We start from the raw sequence: 25512 nt of genomic DNA, 5'->3' as shown, positions 1-25512 counted from the left end.
AAGGAATGAATGAGATCCACGCCCTTACCTCTGCTGGGGGGGGGGGGGGCAGGAAGCTCTCTTCTTCTACACCCTTCCACACCCCCTGCAGATACATACACCAAAAAATCACAACTAACCCCCTTTACCCACTGGCCACCTGCCTCTTTCCCACCATGCTGGCTTTTCATCCATCCAGCCAACGTTAGTGCAATGCTGACCCTGAGGCAGGCAGCCAGGACGCTAATGATGAACACCAGTTCTCTGACAAACCACATCTGTGCCTGTCTCTGGCTCAAGTCTCTCCTTGTCTGTCTGTCTGCTTTCCAATTCTTTGGTCTCACGTCCATGCGCACACGCTTCTTTGTGCCCACCCCGTAACACTGTCAGCCGTGGAATCTTCCCCGCTCAGATCCATCACAGCCTATGATTTTGGTGACTAGGAGATGCTCGTTCCTAGCCCAAAACACGAAACGATTCCAGATACCTCAGGTTTCCAGCAAGGTGTTCTCTTCAAACACCGTTTCAGGGCTACCTGAATAATACCTGAATAATAAAAAGTACTTTCCTGAAAAGTACTACCTGAATAATAAAAAGTACTTTCCACTAAACTGTGATCATAACGAGAGCGCACGTCAGCGGAAGCCACTGCCGTTTTAAACCTTTTTCTTTCTTTTGCTTTAATTCTTTAACGACAACTTACACAAAAGCGATCCTACTTTCCTTCTTTCTCTTTTCTCTTTACTTTTTAGTTCTTATCACATCTCCCTGACTTCTACTTTGCTGCCATAACCTACTCTCAGTAAGATTTTAAGTAACGTACCCAATTTCTTAGGTTTGAATATGGGAGCCTGAATTTGATTTCGAGCGATGAAGTGATAACTGAAAATAAAATATCATCAGACTTCAGATGCTTTTACACTAAATTTTCAAGAACGAATTGATATCAAGTATTTCTGATATGTACAGTAAGTCTACTTGAATGAAACCAAACTAGTTGAGCTGGCTTTGGAACTTGATCACAGATGACCATATAAAAAAGAACAACGCAGATTCACAAGAGCAGAAGAGATGATTACTTATATATCGAGCACAATTTTCCATCTTAGAGTTTATTGTTTGAATACTTTTCGTACTAGAGTATAACTCCTCAAAACCAGCCAGGAGTCAAATCCCAGTCTCTTGCAGTAAATAAAAGGACAGGTCAAGTTTCTTCGGGTGTTATACGGTAGCATCCGGGGGGAAAGGTCCTACACTTGCCTTGGAAAAGTGCAAATGATACGTGGGAACAGGGGAAAGGGTGACTCAAGCACTGTATCTTTTTTCCTGGTGCCTTTGTGAAAATGACCTTTCTCCTTTAACTTTCACTGAAAACACTTCAAGAAGCAAATGGGCTGCTTCTTTTATACTGAAGAGTTGGGACATGACTTTGGCCTTACATTTCCAGCACGCTGCCTCAATCTGTGCTCATTTCAGAAATACTCCATCCTTAGGTGTTTATTAATCAGGTTTCCAAAAGCAAGTTGGCAATCAGCTCTATAATCTCACCGCCAAGAGATGGGTGTTTCACTAAAGCCCATTAAAGGGCCTACTCTAGAGCAAGGAAAGATGGAGTCCTCTGCAAACTGGGAGATGCACACACATGCTTCTCCCTTTCCCTCTCCCACGCAGTGAATCCTTGACTCTCCTTCCCCAGAACATTCATCATCTCAATTTTCTGCTGCTTTTCAAATCATGTTTAATTAGAGGATTTCACATTCCCTTGTGATATGATATTCATGAGGAAAACTTGCAACTGGAGTGACTGTGAATTAGTCTGTTAAGTGCCAGATTTGTGCTTTTAAACAATGATGGAGATTATTGTTATTATCTGCTCTCAATATTGTGCCTCGAGACGTGAGGGCTACCTTAAGTAACTTCACATCTGAAATACAACCTATTAACTATTTACGTCCGTTTTTTTTTCCCCCCGGAAATACAAATTATCCTGAAAGAAACACAGCGTCACCTTTCTACAATGGACCCCATTAGGGCATGGGCAACTAACGTGGTGAGCTGGGTGACTCTGAGTTACATAAAAATACCCTCGGCTTTCGTAGTTATGGATTCACGCTCGGGTAGACTGGAAAACAATTTTGACATCAGATCTGTGACTTCTCAGGGGTAGCTTTTTATAAACCCTGTTTAAGTTAATCAGTTTCAAGAAAAAGTAAAAACGTGTAATATGTATATGCAGGTATGGCAAACGCTGAAGATGGCAAGGGAATGACTCAAAGATTGTTGCGTGGGATAAAAGGATTAAAACTGGATCTATAGGTAAGGATGCTCACTCTGCCTTTTTCCATTGCTAATCAAAGACTAATGCTTCTCAAATTCTCTTATAGCGGTAAATCACCCGGAGATCTTTCTAACATGCAGATTCTAATCCAGCAGTTCTAGGGTGGGACCCAAGACTACGCATGTGCAGCACACGCCTGGATAACGCTGCTGCTGTTGGACCCTGGAGCTCTAAGGAGCTTGAGAGTTCCCTGTTCCGGATCTGACCTAAAAGTGAGCGTACTTACAGAAACACACGTGAGCTGTCTTCTCTATTAACTGTGGGGTGAAAAGCAAACTGGGGATGGATAAATATGGAAAGCGGAGACACCGGGCAACCTCACCAAGCAATCGGTACAAACTCATGAAAACTCTCACTGGCCCAAAGTTATTTAAGAAGTATATGCAAGTCTTTTTTTTTTTTTTTTTTTTTTAATATAATGAAACAGGTAAGACTAAAGGAAGTTAGCGCTGGGAAGAGGCCATCATCTCCTGTTTCTATTCAGCAAACACCAGTTTCACGTTAGCACGGATCTACTGAGTGACTTGGCCAGTGAACAGTGTTTGCCAGGTACTCTACTGATCAGTAGTAGTACCCCGGAGTACACTGTTGAATCTGGGTTTGACAACAACTCAAAGCTTCACAGGTCCCAGACTCTAGGGCTGCCTTGGGTATCCTCTAAGCCTTCATGGCATCCCTGAACCTGGGAGGAGAGGATGTATGTGTGAATAAGTAGGATCTTGAATTAACTTTTTTAGGAAGGGGAGTGACGCACTTGGGCTTTTCTAGGAAGCCAGGGGGTATCATGAAAGCAGGGTTTCAATCCACTTGGCATAGTACCATATGCAGTCAAGGCCCCTCCTCAGTAAGGAGAGGGAAATCCTACCAAAATATCCCAATAGGTGATATACACGGACTCAACGGTGGCCCACACGATGTCAGGAAGAACAAGAATGCATATTTCTACAAACCGGCAGATATACTTTAATTTGTATTAGCCAAAAATATATCTAGCATCTGCAACTTCTGGTTTCACAGATACCATGTCTAAGGATGAGGCTTATTTTATTTAAATTAAAAATGACTCGATTTAAAGAAAATAATATAAATTACAATAGTCATCTAAGCAGATATGGCAAACCTCATGACAGTGGGGCACACATTCAAATGACTAAACTTTCAGAAAACAAAAGTGCGTGAAGGAGTCCTCAAGGAGAGGCAGTCTGTAACTGGGTTTACTTCCTGAGTCGACAGTGACCCAGTGGTTAAGTCTCTTTAATTTGAATTTTCAATAGGGAAGGAAGAGCCTCAGAATTATCCTTGACTGATGGGACAAAGACCCACAAAAGCCACAAGAGCACAGGGCAGTGTGTCGGATGCTTCGAGCACTAGACCCTATCCTTTAGGACCAGGGAGCGTCCTACGTGTAGACTATCGATGTTAAATCAGCTGCTTCACCAATGGTAAGAACTTGAGGTTGGGGGCCATGATGACAGGTCATAAGTCCGGCAGTTACTCTCTTCACCATCCCCTCCAATCTGGCTCTACCTCCCTTTTCAGATTCACTGGGCAAGACATGCAATCTTGATTCTCAGAAGCCGGTGGCACAGCAAGACAACGGAGCAGAGAAGGAGAGGGGGAGCACCTGTGGGCTGGTCGGTGTGTTCTGATCCATCACCAACACAGAACGGGTGATGACAAAGGCCGAATGCCTGTTTGCATGGTGACAAGTGAAGGGATACATAAAGGAAAAGGACAAGAAGAGGCAGAGGTCCAGCTTTTGTTTCTGACACCCACAAGGGCGATCGCTATGCTGAGGTTGTCAGTGAGAGTTTCCCACTGGCAGCATTAACACTGGGATCTTGTTAAGAAAACAGAATGCTTTCCAAAGAGGGGCTGTGAGCAACTGTGTCAATACAGACATAGGGACCACTAATCCAAAAGATATTAACACCATTAGGCAGGCATGCGCATTACGTCCACGCGAGTGTTTGCACTGGTGAGTCACAAGGTCTGTGTGGAACCCTGTCCATATGTTAGAGGAAACAACAAGACCCGGAAAACCAAAGAGCATAAATGAAAGTTCCAACACTAATTCTTCTCATTTAAGCCCTGCCCCTGACACTCTGTGGAAGTCAGCACAAGCATACTCCAGAACCAGAAGAATCACGTAACAGAAGCGTGAGGGCCAGATCAGGAAGCAGGAGGTGAAGGGACAAGGGACTTAGAGAAATAAAGTGGCTCAAAACCATTAGGCACTTGCATTTATGTTTCCTAAGAATTACTTCCTACTTTATGTCATTCCTTTTATGTCTCAGCAGTACAAGATGCTTCATTAATGGTCACTGGATGAAACTCTTCTCTGCCTTTGATTCAGCATTTTTGTTTGTTTGTTTTGGTTACTGGGGGGCTTTTTCTGGCCATGCCACATGGCACGTGTGATCTTAGGTCCCTGACCAGGGATCGAACCCGCACCACCTGCAGTGGAAGCGCGGAGTCTTAACCACTGGACCGCCAGGGAAGTCCCTCCACATGTTTTATGAAACACCTACTTTGTGCTTAAGCATCGTGTTGGGTTCCTAGATCAGAGTTTATAAACTGGGATGCGTAAGAAGATCCGTGGGAGGGCGCTAGGATAATATTACCACTTCTGTATGCATGTGTTAATATTAGAACTTTTGTATGAATAGATCCTTGTGTACCTATGTGTATACATTTCTCACCTTCTTACTCTTTAATTTTTATACTACAGGTACTATATTAAGCATGTATATAATTGATTAAAAGTATCTTTAGTAGGGGTGCATACTCCAAAGTTTTAATATTCACGGGGTGACTAATCAAACACATTTGGAGGTCATTGGTATAGACTGTGACTAAGTTCTCATCCTCTCCAGAAGAGTTCTGCCCAATTCCCCAGTTGAGGGGAAACAGAGAGAATTGAACAGACGGCTGGAACATAAAATTCTGTAATATTTGATCTGGGCCTTTGAGTATCAATTGAAGCTCAATGCTAAAAGGAATAGGATGAGAGAAAGCAGGTGACTAAAGCACAAAAAGCAATTTCATACATAAAGAAAAAAAAACTTAGAAAGAGCCAGAGTACTTACAAATGATTTAAAGGCCAACATCAGGAAATTTTAAAATGAATTTTGTTCCATGAAATAGTTCACACTGGGTCACAGTCTCAAGACCTGTTCTCTTTGAAATGTTGAGTCTTGGCACTGGACCCAGACTGTCCGAAAGACTAGTGAATAATAGTTATCAAGATCCCTCCTCTGTCACTTTGATTCAGAGAAGGGGAAGAAGGCCATGGAGTCAGGACAGATGTTGGGAGGTCCTACAGCAGTGGTTCTCAGAGTTCGGTCGCTGGGAACTTGTCAGGGATGCACATTCTTAGGCCTCACCCCAACTTACCGAATCAGAAACAGTAAGACTAGGGTCCAGCAATCTGTCGTTTAGCCAGTCCTCCAGATGATTCTGATGCAAGCTAAAGACTGAGAATCAATGTAACCAGAAATCCACATTTTCCCTCCTGTTTGGAGCACATAAGTATCAATATCAACAAAGACCAACCAGGTGCTTCTACAGCATCCGTGGCCAACGGGTAGCTCCTACTATTAACGAGTTCCTGAGCCTTATTAAATTCATAAATTCACTATATTCTGAACACGCGGTCTCTGCAGTGAAATGCAGCACCAACCACATGCCAGGCTGGCTGTGCTAGATGACCGGGATGGGGCAATCGACAAGGGACACGGAACCTTTCCTTCCTGGAGTCCACTGCGTCCAAAAATCCCACCTGAGGCAAACGTGGGGGCTGTGTGGAACTACAGACGTGACGATATTCCACCAGTGCTCGTGTTTAACAAACTATACACGCCATCACATTTTGCCTATCTTCGTATGACTGAGTTATTTACACTGCGTTGGCAAGTGTCTGCCTCTGTGTTTGTCTCTCTAGACTGTGAGCTCCTTAAGGGAAAGACCTACGTTCGAGTCATCTTTTAATTCCCAGAATCTATAGAGTTATTAGTATGTAAATGCTCAATAAAGGCGGCTTGAATGAATAAATGACTTTAACAATAAACAAGAGTCATTAACATTTCATTAATTAAATCATCAATAATCATTTAATATTCACGGAGCACTGCCTGTGTGCCAGAGACTAAAATGTGTACGAACTCATTTCATCTATGAGGCCAGGCTTGGTAACAGACCCGTTTCACAGAGGGCGCACTGAGGCACACCAAGATTAAGTACGTGGAGTGGGCCGCCTGCCCTGGAATGCAGGCCATCCGGTTTGAGTCCACACTCCTAACCGCTAAACAACAAAGCCGCCCCCGCACTAATCGAGGTAAGAGCCATGATCTAGCAAAACATGCCTCAAGGTCCTCTGCTTCTGCTGTGCCCTCCGCCTGGAGAGCTCTTCCCTGACTTCTTCATGTCTGTTCAAGGGTCACTTCCTCAGAGAGGCTTTGCCAAACCCATTTATCCAAACAGTGACCTTAGCCCCGCTCTTCCTGCTTCACTTTTTTTTTTGTCTTCAGATCTTAATTCTATCTGTCTTTTTTTTTTTTTTTTTGGCGGTACGCGGGCCTCTCACTGTTGTGGCCTCTCCCGTCGCGGAGCACAGGCTCCGGACGCACAGGCTCAGCGGCCATGGCTCACGGGCCCAGCCGCTCCACGGCACGTGGGACCTTCCCGGACCGGGGCACGAACCCGTGTCCCCTGCATCGGCAGGCGGACTCTCAACCACTGCGCCACCAGGGAAGCCCCCTATCTGTCCTTTTATTATGTGATTATTTGTTTGTTCTATTTCTCTTCCACTGCAACATCAGCTCCACGAGGTCAGACTTTGTCAAGCTCATGGTTCTATCCCTCGAAGCCTAGGACACCTGGGACGGGGTTAGTGAAGTTTTGCAGAATAAGCGGACCTGCCTCAGTACTGTCTGGTGACTTCTGTCCTGCAAAGGCAGGCTTTTTTTTGTTGAACTCTGGACAACTTCCCCATTTATCCTTGTTAAGTTTCTCTTACTTCTGTCTGTACAATCCTCTAATTTATTCAAACACTACTGGATTATTCCAGCTCTTGGTGTCATTTTTTTTTTTCTAATTAAAGTAAGCTGCCATTTATTTCTCACACTGATCTTTAACACGGAGACATCTTGTTCTCGTCGTAAATATGACTCATACGGAAAAATGTAAGTTGAATATAGGGGCTCATGTATACCAGAATGTTACCATCAATATTTCAGATATAAAATAGGAGACACGAAGCCAGAGATGCCTGTCCAAGTTGAAGGTCTATAAGTAATCATTTCAGTGGAGTTTTTTAGCCTTTTGGATGTATAACCTGAAATTCCACCAGATGACTAAAATAGCCCCTCTTGAAAGCAAATACCACATCATTTACACAAACACTTTAGGGTTCTCTTTCCTTTTGCCATAATACACCTTCAAACTCAACATTCACAGCCAGGATGTAAAATACACACACAGAACAGATCCTTCAAAGACAGACCTCAACATATTTTTAAAAAAAAAAGGAAAAAAAGAAAGAAAGAGAAAGAGAAAAAGAAAGAGAAAGGAGAGGAAGATCAACTTGCCATTTGACTGATTTCCCTGAAGACTATAAAAGGAATTGAAATCTGAAGGTCATAAAAGTGTGCCCATTTGTTTAGGGAAGTCTTACAGGTAGTACAAATACATCAGCTACAGTTGCTATGGGGTCTGTTTGTTTACCAGACGAGAATCCAAGTAGTTACACAAAAGCAGAACAACATTTGGGGATATAAATGGAGAAGGCTTTGCCTTCTGGTAAAATTTCCAAAGTGCCTTTTAAAATGTTCCTGTTTTTCACCTTCTTCACTGGGAAATCTGTTTTCTAGATTCTCCCTTTTCAGTTCTAGCCCTCCAAGGAATGTCTTACTCTCAGATTTCTAAGGCTGGTAATGATTTGCTTTTCCTTTTCCCTTTCTCTTTTTTAAGATGTAAAGACTAAAACCACTAGCCCAGCCACCCAAACTGTACAATGAAAGTAAGTTCTCACAATACAGAAAAAAAAAAAGAGAGAGAGAGAGAGAGAGAGAGAGAGAGAGAAACAAAAACTGCAGAGTTTATAGACAAATTCTAGGACAGGCACGTCATACTTAAATTGAGTTAATTCACGAACAACCACCCAGAAAGGTGTGTGTGTATGTGTAAATGACTTTCTATGAACCAGGTATGTTTCACGGACCTGAATTATACCTGCTGGGTTAACCATTGGCTTCTAAAAAAATAAAAGGCGGGGGGGGGGGGTTACGTGGGAAGGAAACCAGCAAGACTGTTCTGCAATTTCTGAGTTGAGCGTGCGCGCGCGCGTGTACGCGATAACTCAGATCTGCCATTAAGCAAACTGCACCACAGAGGCCGCTGGGAGTGGAGGGCTTCTCTTCACACTACACTGACCACGGTACCCACCAGGCACAGCCCCGGCGCCTTTCTGTGAATGGGACACGCTGCCATATGGACGAAGACACTGAACAAGCTGTACAAGTCCTGGCGACATGTGCCCAGGGGACTGTCCCGTAGTCACACCACCTGGGCTGTGGCAATTGTGCTCTGTCTGTGCAGAGGCACGGAGGAGCCCAGCAGGATGTTATTTCTGAGTACACACAAAAAGGAAAATTACAGTTAGGAGAATTCTCTGGCTAGCGTATCTGTTGCTCAATTCCCGAAATAGTTTCCCAGAGGAACGGTTATCTGCTTTATTCACACAGGCAGAAATGACAAGCTGGAACACATATTAACAATTTCCCTTTGTGAGCTTCCACTATTGTTTTAATGAGGAGAATATGCTTTGTAATATACTTGGGCCTTGACGGATCACAAAGCGGGGTGGAAGAAAGAAAGTGAGGACGGCCGTGCATGTGTGGCCACTCACTTGTATCACCCGAGCGAGCAGGTCTGCACAGTGGTGCCTCCCTCGGAAAGAGCCGCAGAGCCAGGCTGCCAGGTGGCCCTGGTGCAAAATGGCATCTTGGTAAATCTTGAAAAAAAGGACGTGCCTTCCACTTCAGCCTCTTGGATAGGTTCCTCCTCACTGGGCCCCATCGCTGGCTGAAAAACACGGGACTCCTAGCTGTCACTGAAGCGAGAAGGCCACTAGGAGTTTTCCAAGTCACACAGCGTTCCGCTGACCCTTGGCCTCCCTTCCCGCTTTTGGATGGAGCCACAGCCACCAGAGAAAATGTTCTATTCAGTTGGTCCAAGGGGTAAAGTGTACATTTCAACCAGACTCTCTTACAGGTAAAAGGGCAAAAGCCAGTGCAACAGGCTATGCCATCAGAGCTCCCCAAAGACGGGTCCTCACCGTTCTTCTGTTGTGTGCTTTCCTTTCCACCCTTGGTATGGAATAAACGTTAAGAAAGCTAACGTATATTAGGTGTTTCCACACAAGTGCGAGCACCTATGGAATACCTGGGTGCCCACCAAGGGAGAGGGTGGGAAAAACCCTATCGGCAAGAGCAACTCATCAGAAAAGAATGACTAACCTCCATGATGAAAGAAAATGGGGGTTCAAAGCTGATTTTTCATGAGAAATCTGGGACATTGGACATGAAGTGGCCCATGGTTGAGATTCATATTAGGCAGTATCCCAAGGGAGAAAAAAAATGAAAATCAACCGAATTTAAGAGAAACTTGTAAAACAAATGTGACTCTCCAGACCCATGATGTCATTTTATTGGAAAGTATTTATCATTTAAACACAATAAATAGAAAAAGATTTATAGGGTCTAATGATGCTGTGCTATGGTAAAAGGCATTTTATTGAGATAAGACATAACAGCTGTTTGAAAATAACAGTTGGGTTTTTCTTTTCATCACCCCATGAAGGGAACAGTCAAGAAAATCCATAAATTGATCCCCCAGGATGTGGCAGTATTTTCAAGGTGTGCTCCCTCTGCCCTCCCTGAATGTGTGGAATGACGGGAGGTGACACGGCACCATGGCACACCACCCTAAGAGAAGCTTTCCTTCTACTTCTAAAACCCAGAAGCAACTGGTTTCAAGCAGAAAGAGGAAACTGATCACAGCTCTTCTAAACGCGATGATCGCCAAACACCCAGTAGCACTTTGGGGCATGAAATGTTGATATGTCCCCAGGAGCGTCTTTCCGACATAAGCAGGGACAGTTTTGTCCTAAACAGGCGACTTCCCTTGCAGATAGACGTGGGACAGCTGACGCTGCCAAGGGTCTGCTTTGGGGCAGAAAGCAGCACCTGAGTGTAGGCCTCTGCTATTGGCTGCACCCTTGTCTCTTTCTTGTCCCTACAACACCTGACAGGACATGCCCCGCCTGCTTTCTATATTCTCCACTTCTCATCACCTGTGTGCAGCGCCCTGCCTTCCCTCTTCGCAAAAAGATGCGGCGGGGGAGAAGAACGGGCCGCAGAGAAACGCGTGGGGCTTCTCCCTAATTATGGCCCAACCTTGGAAGGTTACGGTCTGGTTCTGATCCCCAAGCTCTATCCCCTGGAGGCTGTAACCCAGAGTCTGGGGTGGAGTCCAGGTGGTTCTGATGAGCAGAGTGGTTCCCATCTGGGAACCAGCAGAACGTGGCAGCCACTGCAAGGACTTTAGGCTCGGGGGCACCCTGGTTCCAGTCCCTGCCTGGTCCCTAACTAGCTGGTTGGCTCATGCAGGTTATAAATTTCCTCTGGGCCCAACACTACCTGTACAAAGAGAACAGGATCCCACAGGGTTGTCGTGAGGATACAATGGGAAAATCAGTATTAACGCTTCTGTCGAGTCCTTTATGCATTGTGACTGGCACAAAGTAATAGTTCAATAAAAGTTAGCTGCCTGATCATCACCATCATATGCCAGCTTCTGATTCCTTCCAGCAGTACCTGTACCCTGTTGGCTCACACTGGAATGGCAAACCACCGGTTCTGTGGACTGAACGTGTCCGGGAGCATCATCAAAATGTGGGGGGAAACTCTGTTCTTTCCAGCAGCGCCCACACCCAGGTCAACTGACCATGCTAACCTGCGGTGCTTCTCAAGCTTGAATGGGCACGTCAAGGCCCCGGGGACTGGGTTAAAATGCAGACCCTGATTCAGAAGATCCAAGGTGGGGCCTGAGCGTCTGCCCCCACGTGGTGCTGAAGTTGCTGATCTACAGGCTTCGAGGAGCAAGAATCCAGGGTAGGCATGACAAACAGAAAATTCCCACCCCCCATCTCAGATCAATGGAATCTTCACAGCAGAGGCCTAGGAGGCAGTTATGTTTTAACAAATACCTGTGACATTATCATCAGGCAGTCTGGGAAACACTGGTCTGATGGTTAACGCTGGAGTCGGCCAGCTTTTTCTGTAAATGGCCAGATGGTAAATGTTTTACTCTTGGTGGGCTATATGCTTTCTGCTGTGACCACTGAAGCCAGCCATTGTTTTTTTTTTTTTTTTAAAACATCTTTATTGGGGTATAATTGCTTTACAACGGTGTGCAAGCCAGCCATTGTAGTGTGAAAGCAGCCATAGACTTTGTGTAAATGAATAAGCCTCACTGTGTTCCAATAAAACTTTATTTACAAAATAAGAAGTGGGCCGGTAGGCCATAATTTGCTGACCTGTGTAATAGATCAAACGCCTCAAACTATATGGGCAAGAAGTAGCAGTGAGAATTCTGAGGACAATCTGGGACAACGTGACTGCAGGTTCTCCAAAAGAATCTAACAGGGAGGGAAGATGTGGGGTCGCTACTTTGCTCAAGTGCTTCGAATCAAAAGAAATACAAAAGAAATGATCTGATTTTCAAACTACAAAAAAAAAAAAAAAAAAAAGGTTGAAATGAGGAAGACCTATTCAGAGTCACAGGACCTAGAGCTTACTACTTAAATTTCTGGCTCCACAGGCCCTAAATATGAATATGAAAATATGCAAAAGCTAAATGCTTGTGTAACCAGAAGAGTTCTGAAACCAAGCTTCTAGAATGTTAGTGAGGAAACCAAGAGCACCAATATTTATTCATCAACAGAGGATTTAGTTAAAAAAAAAAAAAGAAAAGAAAGAAAGGGAAACGAAACACCAAGCATGTCCACGACTCAGAGTCCCTTGCCTTTTGAAAACAGAAGGGCTGGTCAACACAAATGTTATTGTTATATAGTCAAATCCACGGCAATATGTCAAGAGGCCACAAATCAAAAACAGAGACTGTGAATCAAGTGAAACTGTCTGAAAGTCCACGAGCCAAGCAAAAACCTTCAGGGGTTATTTGAAGGCAGCTGCCAGTTGGGAAGTGTGGAAATCGCAAGCAATTGGAATACACAGGGCTGTGTCAACAGATGAGAAGGAAAAGGAAGGTAACTTGCGGGGACAGAAGGCAGGTTAGGCCTCAGAGAGAGAGAGAGAGAGAGAGAGAGAGAGAGAGAAAGAGAAAGAGAGAAAGAGAGAAAGAGAGAGAGAGAGAGAGAGAGAGAGAGAGAGAGAGAGAGAGAGAGAGAGAGAGAGAGAGAGAGAGGTGCCCTACGTGGGTCACCTGATTCTGAGAATATGACAGCCTCAAAGCAAGAAGAGGCCGCACAACCTGGGACCTCTCCAGAGTTTAAAGAAACCTTTCACCAAATGCTTAAGGAAAACCTTGGAACAAATATTTAGAAGAGCTATGCATCTGAGACACATTCAAGTTATAAAACATCTACTAATGGTGGTTGAACTAAAAGCAAAAAGCTGGGGAGGATCAGAAAAAAGGCCTATCTCTGACATGGACTACAGAAGGACAGCTGAAACAGAATAGAGACCAGATGATGTGTTCAATGAGGAAACGCAAGATTTATAAGGCAGGAAGGAAAGTCAGGATACACTGAAAGGAGGGAGAGGCTTGTTTTGCATCTGCCTGTGTGCAAATCCTGCATGGGGTCCATTTTTGTTCTTTATGTGCCATTTCAGACCGTAAGTGATTTACATTCTGCAAATCCTCTCCACCCACCCTCCCTTCGCGAGACGCCTAGGAACTATCTGTATCCACCTTAACAGAGGGAACTCTAGGATTTTAAGTCAATACACGTGTTGTTGAATTGAATTTTCAAAATTTCTTTTAGGCGCACTGATTTTAGTTTGTCATAATTAAGTGTTCACTTCTATACTGAATGGAATCTCTAAGTGCTGTTTTAGGAAGTAAAAGAGAGACCTGAATTTCAATCTCGGCTATGCCACTAACGAGTTCTGTGACCCCAGGTCACTTATTTAAATCTTGATGGTTCAACTTCCTCACCTGTAAAATGGGTATAATAAACCCTGCTGTTTCCCAGCAGTCACGTGGCTAAAATGAGACATCCCTCCAAAGGTAAGAGTTTAGCCAGCTGCTTGGCACAGAGAAAAAAATGGATTAAATGAGAGTTCCCTGCCCTTTCCCTAGTGCACCATGATATAATGCGATAGAATTTTAATTCAGGCAATTACTTAAGTAGTAATTGCTATTTGTATTTACATAGCTGCTTTGATCCTAGAAGCTCAAAGGGCTTTACTAAATTTAGCATTTTAATAAATGTTTCATTTGCACGCCGCTGATTTTGTTTACCCACACCAAAACTTGGAATTTCCTAAAGCAAGATAGTCAGACGAGTTACGGAAAACGAGATAGTTATCTTCGTGTTTACAGGTATCCCGGGGTCGGAGTTTTGTCTATTTACCAAAGAAGTCATGACGCCCTGGTCCTGTGGAATTAAATGACAGTAAGAGGTATGAATGTGCCTGCTTCCCTCTGTAGCTCTCTTTAGCTCCTGCCTTTTGAACTTCATTCCCACCACGCTTCTCTCAGGCCCTGACAACAGAGGTAGGTTTATCGCGCCAATGAATATATACATACTACAGGTATATATAATATATATATAAAATCAGCACAATAAACATTCATTAAATTCTCAGGAGGAAATCAAAGCACGAAGCATGGCGCCAGTGCCGAATTCTAACGACGCGGAAGGTCCGTGACTGCACAGGGACAGGATCTTAACAAGCCTTGATGTGAGCGTTGGCAACTGCCTCGCAAATCACATGGGCCGCTCCTCCCCTGACGGTGCTGAATATTGATACATGTCTCTACCCTGCGCAACGGGGAAGTGGGTTTCTACTGGCAATCTTTACCAAAGTGTGTTTTTTTTTTTCCCTTCTCTACACTCAAGGGTTTACCCTGAATGATTTAATTATAATTTTCCTTGTGTAAGACAAATTAAAGAGGAGAGTAGGAGTGTCGGGCCAAGCACATGATTTATCTCCTGAACAGATTGCAGCTCACCAAACCCCAGAGCTGCTGCTGCGGCGGCGGCTCATGGGAGCCCGGAGGATGCAAGGGGGCGGGGGAGGTCTTCCACATGGCATGGAAACACGCGGCCCAGTCGTGATCGGGAGACGACTCGCAACTTGAAAAACACACCAAAACTCTCACGATATCACCGTGGCCGGATGAATTTTTACACAGAGCACTCCGCAAGTCCTTTCAGAAAGAATCCTTAAAGCTGGTAACCTACGCTACAGGTCCAGGAGCACCGGGGGTGGGATGTGGTGGGGAATATCACGTAGAAATCAAGGGAGAGCTTCGAAAGAGATCCATTTCACAAATGCCCTTGGTGAGTAAGGGATGAAACTTCTCCAAGGGACTCCTGAGACAAATGACAACTCACTGTGTAAGTGAGAACATATTTCGATAGTGACAGCTTTTTTTTTTTTTTTTAACCGTCTTCCTCTATTTCAACAGTAATATCACACGAGATTTTAAAATAAACCCTCAGAGGGTAAAAACACTCATTAGAAGTCCTTATATACAAAGCTGGCTAACTAATAATTGAATTTCTAGTGATCAATTTTTTAAGTTGGTTAAGTTTTTGACATATCTTTAACCTAAGGTACTCATTTGCCAAACTTGCTACGTTCGGTTAAAATGTGCTGACTAGAATCTGTTTTAACCCAGCCATGCCTAGGAACCTCCCAGGTAATAGAACCTGAGAGGTCCAAGAGGTTAAGCACGTAGCATATAATTTCATAGCTGCTGCTTCTTTGCGTGAACAGTTGGAAAAGTCAGCCTGTTTTTATATCCAGATTAAGGTTCAGTGGAATCTAAACACTTTTCTGATCCTTATTCGAATGCTGGCAGGTAGTATAAATGAAGATTAAGCCCAACTTTTGTGCAGACACATAAGGACCATAAAACGAGAAATCCAACAAACTGATTCTCCTAGAATTAGACTGCCTCTGAGATCCATTTACTTTCGAATGCACCTCAAGACATGAAAAGGGCTATTCTTCTCCTATTCGCCTCCTTGCTAATCTACTACCTGACTCCAGATACATAACCTTTTAGGATGAAACTGAGCATGGTGCATCTAAACAGGGAGAGCTTTCTGTGTCACAGGAAATCTGTGCAGGCTCCACAATGGCTGACAAGATTACAACAAATACCTTAAGTGCATCAGTTGGCATTTTTCAGCGTATGGTCTCCTGCTCTGCCTATGGATAAAGATGTAATTCGATCCCTCTGCAGTCAACGAACAGCATCAACCTCAGGATACCAAAGGCAAGTAAGGCAAAGGACAACAGCCTAGAACCTTTTCTTCAAAAGCTATCTAAGGTCTAGTTTGTTTGTCTGTTTACTTACAAAGGCATTCTAAGAGATTATAAAGCGAGAGCTAAGATTGGTCTCCAGACATCTAAATCTATGCTCACTAGAAACAGAAGAAGCCACATTTGGTCCAATGGCTCCAAATGAATTCTGACTGCCCACCATTCTGTTTTTCAAGCTCTTCTAAACCAATAAGTTATAAGCATCTTTTAGTCCTTCTGTGTCTGCCACAGAAACTCTAAAGTGATTTTAAAAGGACAGTTGCAAGTTTTGGCTAAAACATACATAATCTCATCTCTGGAAACCTCTCATGGTTTTTAGGGTGGAACGTGATACACACAAACATTCGTACACTGTTTTCTGTGTTTACTAAGCTCTAAATGGATAAAATGCTGCTGGTATAAAGATACACATCTAATTAAATCACTGGGCTTCCTAAGGTTCAATATTTCAAGAAATACATGAAATTATATGTGTAACTGCTTAAGTGAAAAATAAAATTCAAAATTCTTTCACTGGGTCACTTTTATTAAAACAACCAAAATGATCTGGTTTTCCTGATGGAAGTGACACTTACTATCACCTCTTACTTTTGAGGTTTCTTTCCTTCTGTGGGTGGACACTCTGCATATGAAATACACAGGAAACAGTTTAAAAACAGTAAACTGAAAAAAAAAAAAAGGTTTTATATATACTTTCTACTTTGGAAAAGCACTGAACAGTGGAATTAATAGTTCTGCGTGCTAAGGTAGACTAACATGGATTCACAGCTTCCTTTTCTTAGAGCTGTCTTCTCACATGATGTATCTGGGACCTCCCAGTCAACCTCAGCCTCAAGTAACATCCAAGTGAAGCTCCGGCCAATTAAAAAATATAAAGTCTTAACTTCCAAACAGGAAGACAGAAATTGAGTCAATGCTACCATATGTCCCATGGGCAGGAGAAAGTGGCTGTGTGTGCTTGTGTGTGCGCACGTGGACCCCTTCCATCTCTCCATCCCTCAAACCTTCACTGACGGTTTCCAAAAAAAAAAAAAAGAAAAAGGCCAAGTACCTTGGGGACACGATGATGAAAAAGATGGGCTCCCTGCCTTCAAGGAGGGCAGTGCCGAGTAGTGTGCGTTCTACCTTTTCTCAAACCATGATTCGACACAGCCTACAGCAGACAACGCTATTCCCTTCGAAGACGTTTAAAGCCAAGGAAATCAGCTCGTACGGAGCGGGCACTTGGCAGAAGGAGTAAGTCTGGAAGCGTGGAAATCCGACCCATCCGATGAGAGACCAGAAGACTCTGCCTGAGTTCCTAAGCTCAGGTTCGATCTACATAAGTGCTAATTCCATGTTGAAAAGGTGACAAGAATCAGATGCTTCACACCCACACCACACCGAATACATTCTGAAGTAACTATATGCACACTCCAGTCACATGGATCCAATTAGAGATCCCCAAGATATGGCGAGGCCCGGCCACCCACCCCTCCGCGTCAAAGACAGCTTTGGACACGTCTCAGATGGGCGTTCCTACCTTTCCCTTTTGGGAGTGTGGACTGACAGCTGTCCGTTGGTAGAGGCATGTGGGTTCATTATTAAGGAGGTCTTGGAAGGTGCAGAGGAAGAGACGCATGTCGTGGTCAGATCCAAACTGCTGTGATTGTTGCCCGTGGTTTCTTCTGTCGTATGAGCACTTGTCACTTCTTTCCAGAGCTGCTGCAGTTCTGTTGGAATCATGCCTGAAACAAACAAATTGGATAATTAAATCAATTAACAGCTAATTCCGTCCTCTTCAAACAGTAATTAAATCAGAGAGTCAGTAAACAAAGCCTAGTGTTGGGGGGAGCGGGTTTGGTGCGCTCAGTTTTTTTTCCTTCCCTCTCAACTAAGGCAAATACGGTAGGAACGAACGTGTCCTCCCCCTGAAGTGCCCTCATCACACGTAAAAGACACCCGTGAAAAGGATTCAAAACACAGCTACTTCTTGCAAGGACTGTATGCCTCCATCCAAACTGTTGTTTCTAAATCGCCGGGGCGGGGGGTGGGGGGGTGCGAAATGCAGGTACATGTTACTGTAGTTTTAGACACAAAGAAGGGCTCAAAATAAATTTGTTCAACTATACTATTATGACAACACGAGCCACAAAATGAGTAATTTTTGTGCTTAAGCCTTAAATGATGACAAATAGCTCTGTTATTAAATACAGTTTTTATTAATCACTTTTAGACATAAATTATGAATTCATATTGTCTTCCTGAAATGCTTTTCAACTTTTAACAGTCAAATTGATTATACTATGATTATTTCATTAACACACCTATCTTCCTCATTAATTTCGGTTTCTTGTACCACATGCTTAATTGATGGATGCGTCTACCGAAAAACTGTATAACTTTTTATACAAGTAACACTATTATTACTGTCATTTCTTAGATCCATGCTAATGAACCACTGCAGAATGAAATGGAAACGTGAAAGAAACTTGGAGCAGTAAAGTTCTCTTGTTTTTAAGGGGGTCAGAATGGACATGGGTCTTAGGCAGTAAGTGTCAACTTGCTTTTTTTTTCCCCCAAGAAGAGATACAATCAGGATGCCAATCTCACTATTGTGGGCCTGCAGCCTTTATTCTGGGGGCATGCCTCTGCAGCTCAGGATTTCCAAATCCTACCTCCAGGCATAGTCTAGTGCGTACACACAGAGCAGAGAAATATTCTGAACGGCAACCGACAAAAACAACAACCTAGGAGGACAACCTGGAAGAGATCATAGCCCCTGGACATCACCAGGCGATGCCGCGTTAGAACTGGACGTCTGGATCACAGGTCATTGTTTCAATCAACTGGAACCCAGCTATCCTAGAAAGTCTGCCATTTTCTCACTATACAGCAGTAACCGAAACAGGCATGTTTCTGACCAAACCTAAGGTACTGGATTTAAAAAGAAGGCTGTGCGCATTACATTCATTTGAAACACATAATAAAAAATGCCAAGGTCTAAATTTAATTTATTTTTGTCATTTAGAATACAATGGATAGATAATCATCTCAACGTGATCAGCCAAACATCTTTACTTTGCTAAACTGTTAAAGATTTTAATTATGCTAGCATTGGAGAGCACTGGTCTAATGAGGCGATGGACTCCAGAGAATCCGAGTGGTTAAGAACTGTGAAATGAGTCTGATAGGATTTTTTTATATTCACCGTGGATCGTTTGCATATCAAAGAGGAGTAAATTATTGCACAGCAGACCAATAACCTTCCCCGCCTTTCTGAGAGGAGCGTTAACAAAAACAGTTGGTCTCTCCTAACGGTTCTCCACGAAAATGTTCAAACGCCCGAGTCTCTGCAATTAATAAATATTACAAAGGAGGCTTCAAATGATACATTAAGTGGTCAGATATTCTTCGAACGCATCCTCGACAGCCAAGTCGGGTTTCTTCTTCCTTCATAAGAATCAAATGCCAATTATATTTTGATGGATTTTGTCCCAAATGAGCGTTTAGTTATTAGGCATATTCAATTATGACTTGTCCCCTGAAATTAAACCTCGGAGGCAAATTAAACAAAGGGAAAGGTCGCCACACAATCCCGTGTCCGGTTCTGCCGCATCTGGGCTATTATTTTCCAACACCTTGCGAGGTGACATGTGGGGTGTGTCTGTAGCTAACAGGCCACCGCTGATGTCTGCACACCAACAATTACCTGCGAAGATGGCTGACCCTCCGACCACTATTTATTCAACTGAAACAATAGTGAATAGGCTTGTCTGTGGACGGTAGCACAGTGATATAAAGCCACACAAGTCAACACCCAGTTTTATTTTCTGGGGAGTAAATACGCATGAAAAGAACAAGCCACCTATTTCTCAACTCAGACTAATTGATTTCTGGGTCAGGTGCATGGGAGGTCGGAAGAAGGAAGAACACACCACGGTTTCTAAGAACTGTGTTAACACTTTCCCCTCGACAGAAGCAGAACTTTGAAGGTGTTTCAAGAGTAAGCTGTTTATCCAGCAAATAAAGACAAAGAGAAATGCCCTGTTACACTTGTTATGCCCACCGAGTACATTAATGCTCCTCTCCTCTCCTTCTAGTCCAATAGGCTAGCAAATCAGTTCCCTCGCCCAGAAGGAGAAACGGTAAATAAAACAGGAACTCACTGACTGACAATGAGGCATCCTTCTGGGTCAAATTTCAATGTGATAATAACGGTGAAGAACATTGTCATCAGACTCACAGAAAGGCAGTCAAATTGGTCTCCTCCATCAATGTTACACCTTGTTAGTGATGTTAAACTGTTAGTTCAATGAATACTATCTACCAAACGATGCTGTTATTTGACAGCCGAGACCTCATGATAGAATTGTGACAGATCAAAGGTAAGCTAGTCACTCATCAGACTACATGGACATCAAATGTCCAGAAAGCATGCATTTCTTCCCAAAAAATGGTAGATAGGAATAACAGTACCAAGTTAAACAAATCCATTAACAGGTACATCAGCAGGCACGTAATTTTCTCCCAGCTATAGTTTACATTTTAAAGAATTAAAAAGTCAGAATGATACTAAAAGTCTATTTCTTTATGGGATTACAGGTGCTGAGGAAGATGAGAGGATTAAAGACACCAAGGGAAAAACAGACACACGCTAATAATGTAAAACAGAGAGAAGGCCCTACAACAGCCCTAAAAACATCCAAAGAAAAGTCCTTCCGTTTCATAACCTAAAACCTCCGGGTGTGTGTGTGTTGGGGGGGGGGGGGGGGGGAAGAGGCTTCAAGATATTACTCTCTGTTTCTTCATATACTTTGATATTTACATGCATGTTTAAGGCAACTTAGCCAAGACCGTACAGGTACGTAAAAGAACCATGATGATTATATCCTGAAGTGGGGCATTACCAGCATTTTTAACACATAAACCCTGTGCCTTGCTACATTTCTTTTTCCAGGACAACTGGCCCCTTCATTATAAAGGAAAATGCAGACACAGGTTTAAAAAATGTATGTTGCGGGGACAGTTGACAGATTACCGTTCACGGAACTCAATTTTACAACCCCAGGTATCACTGGCTCCAAGACAGAGCTGATCAACCTTTTTTTGTCCTTGTACCTCCAGAGCCAGGTGACCACGTTCAAGCAAGCAGAAAGTTGATTTAAACCTCATAATGACATCAGTTTTAAGCCATCATCTCTCTGATAAAAAAAAAAAAAACCTGTGTTGTAGTCCAACATGACTGAATTCTCCAGCCACTTTGGGCGAGGGGTTAGAGGAGACAAAACCAACCTCCTGATTCCAGGAGAGACGGCAATGACACTGGTGGTTCACTTCACCGGGAGAAATATCTATATTTGCGTTTATGCATCCCGGGCGCACACAAAGGCACCACCTTAGACTGTAAATATGCGTCGTCTTAATGTCACGGGGGCTAAGAGTTAGAGCAGACTGCTAAGCGTATCAATCAATGCCATGACTAGTAAATTACCAACCGGTGTCTCTGATATGTTACTGCAGAGATTACACTTCATGCATCACCACATTCATTTCTTTCACATTACACATGAGCTTGTCTTGTCACTGCCCAATTGCCCTCTTTTGGACAGCTTACTGATGTACTATAACAATGAACCTTAGTGCACAAACTTAATAGTATAGGAGCAGTGGGAAAAGATGAGAGAGGTGGACGCCGAGTCCAGTGGGTGTGTCAGCCCAGCCGGTGATGTTGCCAACAATAAACCCAAAGATGTAATTAACGCACGTTGTAACACTTCGCAAGCACAAAAAAGCATTAGCCCGTGTGTGCTCCCCCACCCCCACCCCACCCGGCACCGCTCAGTTACCAGATCTTCTATTTTGACAGCAACGGAGATGCTGATTATATATGGCGCGGATGAGCAGTAATGGCAGAAGGGGGAGGGGAGGCAAGAGGGAAGTTAAAGGAGGAAAAAGCCCTGGTCTCAACACTAAAAACATAAACAAAACCCAAAGAACCCCAGGAGGGACAGAAGTTGGGTGTGGCTGACTCAGTTGGAGAATCAAGATTCCACGCACACAAGCCTCACCGGCTCCGCCTGACACCAAAAGTTACTGAACACGTGGCCACGCCTTCAGCACCATGAGGGGAGAAAGACGTTCCATATTCTGAACCTTCTCATAATGAAACTGGATCCAAGATACCAAAGGCTTTAGCTACCAGCCTTGAAGGCACATATACACATACATCCGAGTCTATCATGGGCCTTGAGGAGGTAAATGAAATCTACCACACCCCATACGGGATGGAGGAATTGTATTTCAAAACACGGCATGACTCTTCTTTCCTTCCTGCGTTTCCTTCTTGCTGGTTCTGAATAATCCATTTGTGTATCACATTACACACATGAAAGTTAGAGTTGCTTAAACCCAGAGGATGTCCTATAAACAGCTAGAGTACTCATTTCTTTCTGACGTCCAACACCCATTGGAAGAACACGTCAGTGGCTCTTCCAAAGAAATTTTTAAATCCATGAAATCTTGTTTCCTTTTCAAAGGGCTCCAGTTTTCGAAAGAGAGCTGGAGATGGACAGGCTGCCTGTTCTGACGGGTACAGAACCAACTGGCTCAAAAAACCAACAGTCAGGTGAATACAAAAAGAAAGAAAAGGGAGAACCCAACAGAAAACAACCTTGGCTTTTGTAACAGCAAGAGATGAATCATCACCGTTTACAGAAAAAGAAACCTGAGTTTCTCCTTAGATATTAAAAAGTGGCATTTCTAAAGCATTACTACGATTTAACACAGAGCAAGTTACAGGATGTACAACACATCTTAAAATGACTAACAGAAGCCTTCAAGAAAATGCATCTGTGATTCCAAACTGAAAACGCGAGAAGATCTGATTAAAATGCTCCCTCAGTCACAGCAGCACTGCCTTCTCTTACTCTAAGAACGTGCAGCATTCTGATCCTGTAAGCCTCCTGATCACCCTAGGTCTTCCTTTTGGCACCGACGAGCACTCTGGCTCCTGGAAACGTCCATCACTGTTACCTGATCCGGCTTTGCCTCTGAGTGTGCATCGGCGTGTTTTAAACGGACAATCTCCTTCACGATGAGCTGGAAGAAGACGACCCCACCCCCTCCCCCGCCCCAGAGTCTCGAGAGAGAGCAGCGCCTTCTGTAACCATCATCGACGCTTACCTTGAGCAAGGGGTTGGAGGGGAAGGGCAGGCTGCCCCGGCTGGATTGTTAGAAGGCCTTGGCGCTGCAAAGACAGAAGGTGTTGCTGCTGTAGCTGCTGCATCTGTAAAAGTTGCTGCTGGAAAGCCAACTGCTGGGTAGCCACCTGCTGTTGCTGGAAGAAATCAGGAAGAAAAAAAAAAAAAAAAAAAATGAGATGGCCACTGCTGGGGGAAGGTGAAACGTATGGACATTTCCAAACACACTGTCACCAGCCGGGACTGAGAGCGCTCACTAAAGTTTCGCGGAGGGCTCGGGGTCAAGGCTGCTTTCAAAGGGACAGAACACATCACCTCTGAAGAGGAGCGAGGGGCTGGGTATGGGCCCTTTCTGCTGCCGGCTCCCGTAGGAAAATAATTTGACAATCAAGGCAGCTTTTCCTATGGTTTGAAAGGCCTGAGTTCTTCTAGTCAAGATGTAGACTTCTAGACTCTGAAATTTCTAAGTAGACACAGGAGCAGCAGGCAGGCTATATACCACTCCAGGTCTGGAGGGATTTGAACCCTGAACCTCCGAGGTGTGAAGGGACAAGTTGCCTCCATCCCGCCTGCACGGGGAGAAGCTTTTAACTACTCTGTTTATCACTTCTGACATAAATAAATGAGAAAAAATCAGACCTTTGAAGAAGAAAAACTTCATCTAATATTGTTAATTAGCCATGACAAACGATGAAATAACATTGTAAATCTTTCATAGAAACAGCCACTAGATTTTAATTACACACATTCATAATTTAGCAAACAACATCGTACTCGGCTGTGAGTGTTTAATATGAAGGACACTTTAAGCTTCAGATGCCTTCGCTTGGCTTGAGTTTCAGAAACCCCGAGGTCTGCCTCCCCGCCCGCTTTGTTCTTGCAAAGAAGGGGCTTTGCGAAATGATAAATATCTTTCTGTTGATCGGACAATGACAGGAGGAAAACTTTTGTTGTGTAAAACATCAATACATCATTCCTGTGTTTAGCAGGTCTCGCTCCAGCCAAAAAAATTAATGTAGATTTCCTCAGTAATTATCTGAGTGATAGAAAGATAATACAGTGCAGTATTACAATAAATAGAAGGAAATTATCTAATATCCTTAATCTGCTAGGAATCAAATCGAGGTGGAGGTCTTAGCCACATTATGGCTAACAATTATGAAAGGGAAATTAACCCTTCTTTGGGAAGGGAGTTCTGGAGCCAGGAAAAAAAAAAAAGAAAAGAAAGAAAAAGGTTCTTTAAGAAAAGAACAAGATACGTTCTCCTAATTCTGAGTACTATTCAAAACATCAGACACGTTCACGACCAAGAGGACAATACAACTCTTTCACAGAGCTTCTCATAACTACACTTTACAAACAACTGCATTCACTTAACCTAACACATGACCTTGATCTGATACATCCATAAAATGGTATATGTATCAAGACCTTCTGATGTAAAGTTCAAAGGAGGAGAAAAATGGTGGTTTCCTTTTGGGCTCCATGTAGCTTATTTTACAGTAAAAACCATCATTCTCGTATTAGCAAGCAATTTCAGACTTACTACCATGCCACTGAGAAAGTTAATTGCGTTTCACTCCAAAAAACAAATTCTATACCACTGACAACAAAAATTTAAGTAAATTTAAATGAAAAGCCAGTGTTTTCATTTGAAGAACAGCATGCATAAAATGACCCAATTGTTTTCACCCCTTCCCAAGTTCTCACATTAATGTAAGAGCCAATGATAGTTATATTCATGTCCAAATGATTTTTTCACTTCTTCAACAGATACTAATTCACGACGTTTAAAAAAACGGGTGAGGGAAGGAAGAGAAGAAAAATAACATTGATACAACAAAAGATCAGGGAGTTAGCTCTTGTTGAAGTAGAAAATCATGGGGCAGGGAGGGTGCTGGACTTTGGGGAGAGTGTTTCCCATCTTACTGTAAATGAAATGTTTAGAAATTGTGTATTTATATAAAATGACTGATGGCTGTTCTGTTGTCTCTGTGGCCATCCCTAGGAAAAGCTCATGAGAGCTGTCCGCGTTTGAAAAGTCAGGATATAAAAGTATACAAGGCCCATTGTCCAAAGAAAGAATTTAAAAGCAACACTGGTTGCCAAACTGTGCTCCCCACCCAGTTACCAAACACAGGATACGAGCCCGTTTGTTTACTTCTCACAATTGAATGCATACAAAAAAGGTCTCCGTGCAGTCCCCTGGACAGGTCAGTAGTCGGTGTTAAAATGCTAAAATGCCCTGATAAACCTTGCATTTCGAATCCCCTCCCTGGCGCTGCAGTCAAAGGTCTGTTTTCCTTTCTTCGCTCCTGCCTACTGCCTAACATAAACTGTCATAACTGCCCAGGACAAACGGCCCTTTTAAAACAATCAACTTAGCCTACCTCACCCACACAGGATGGGATCTTTTTTTGTGGCTCGACTT

The 25512-nt window shown here is 43.4% G+C and overlaps 1 protein-coding gene across 14 annotated transcripts in view; it reads right to left on the bottom strand.

The window, feature by feature from the left end:
- FOXP1 (forkhead box P1) overlaps positions 1-25512 on the bottom strand; it is a 380424-nt gene that overhangs the window by 65484 nt on the left and 289428 nt on the right. For all 14 annotated transcript variants that reach the window (XM_082848503.1, XM_082848504.1, XM_082848506.1 and 11 more), the window contains 2 exons: positions 23065-23218; positions 17423-17627 (listed from right to left, as the gene is read on the bottom strand). In XM_082848503.1, coding sequence (XP_082704629.1) covers positions 17423-17627; positions 23065-23218 — 359 coding nt within the window. The remainder of the gene's footprint in view (positions 1-17422; positions 17628-23064; positions 23219-25512) is intronic.

The sequence above is a fragment of the Leucopleurus acutus genome (assembly GCF_964270905.1).
Source record: "Leucopleurus acutus genome assembly, chromosome: 10".
NCBI classification, from domain to species: Eukaryota; Metazoa; Chordata; class Mammalia; order Artiodactyla; family Delphinidae; genus Leucopleurus; species Leucopleurus acutus.
The sequence above is the reverse complement of the archived record's forward strand: the minus strand, read 5'-3'. Positions and strand labels throughout refer to the sequence as shown.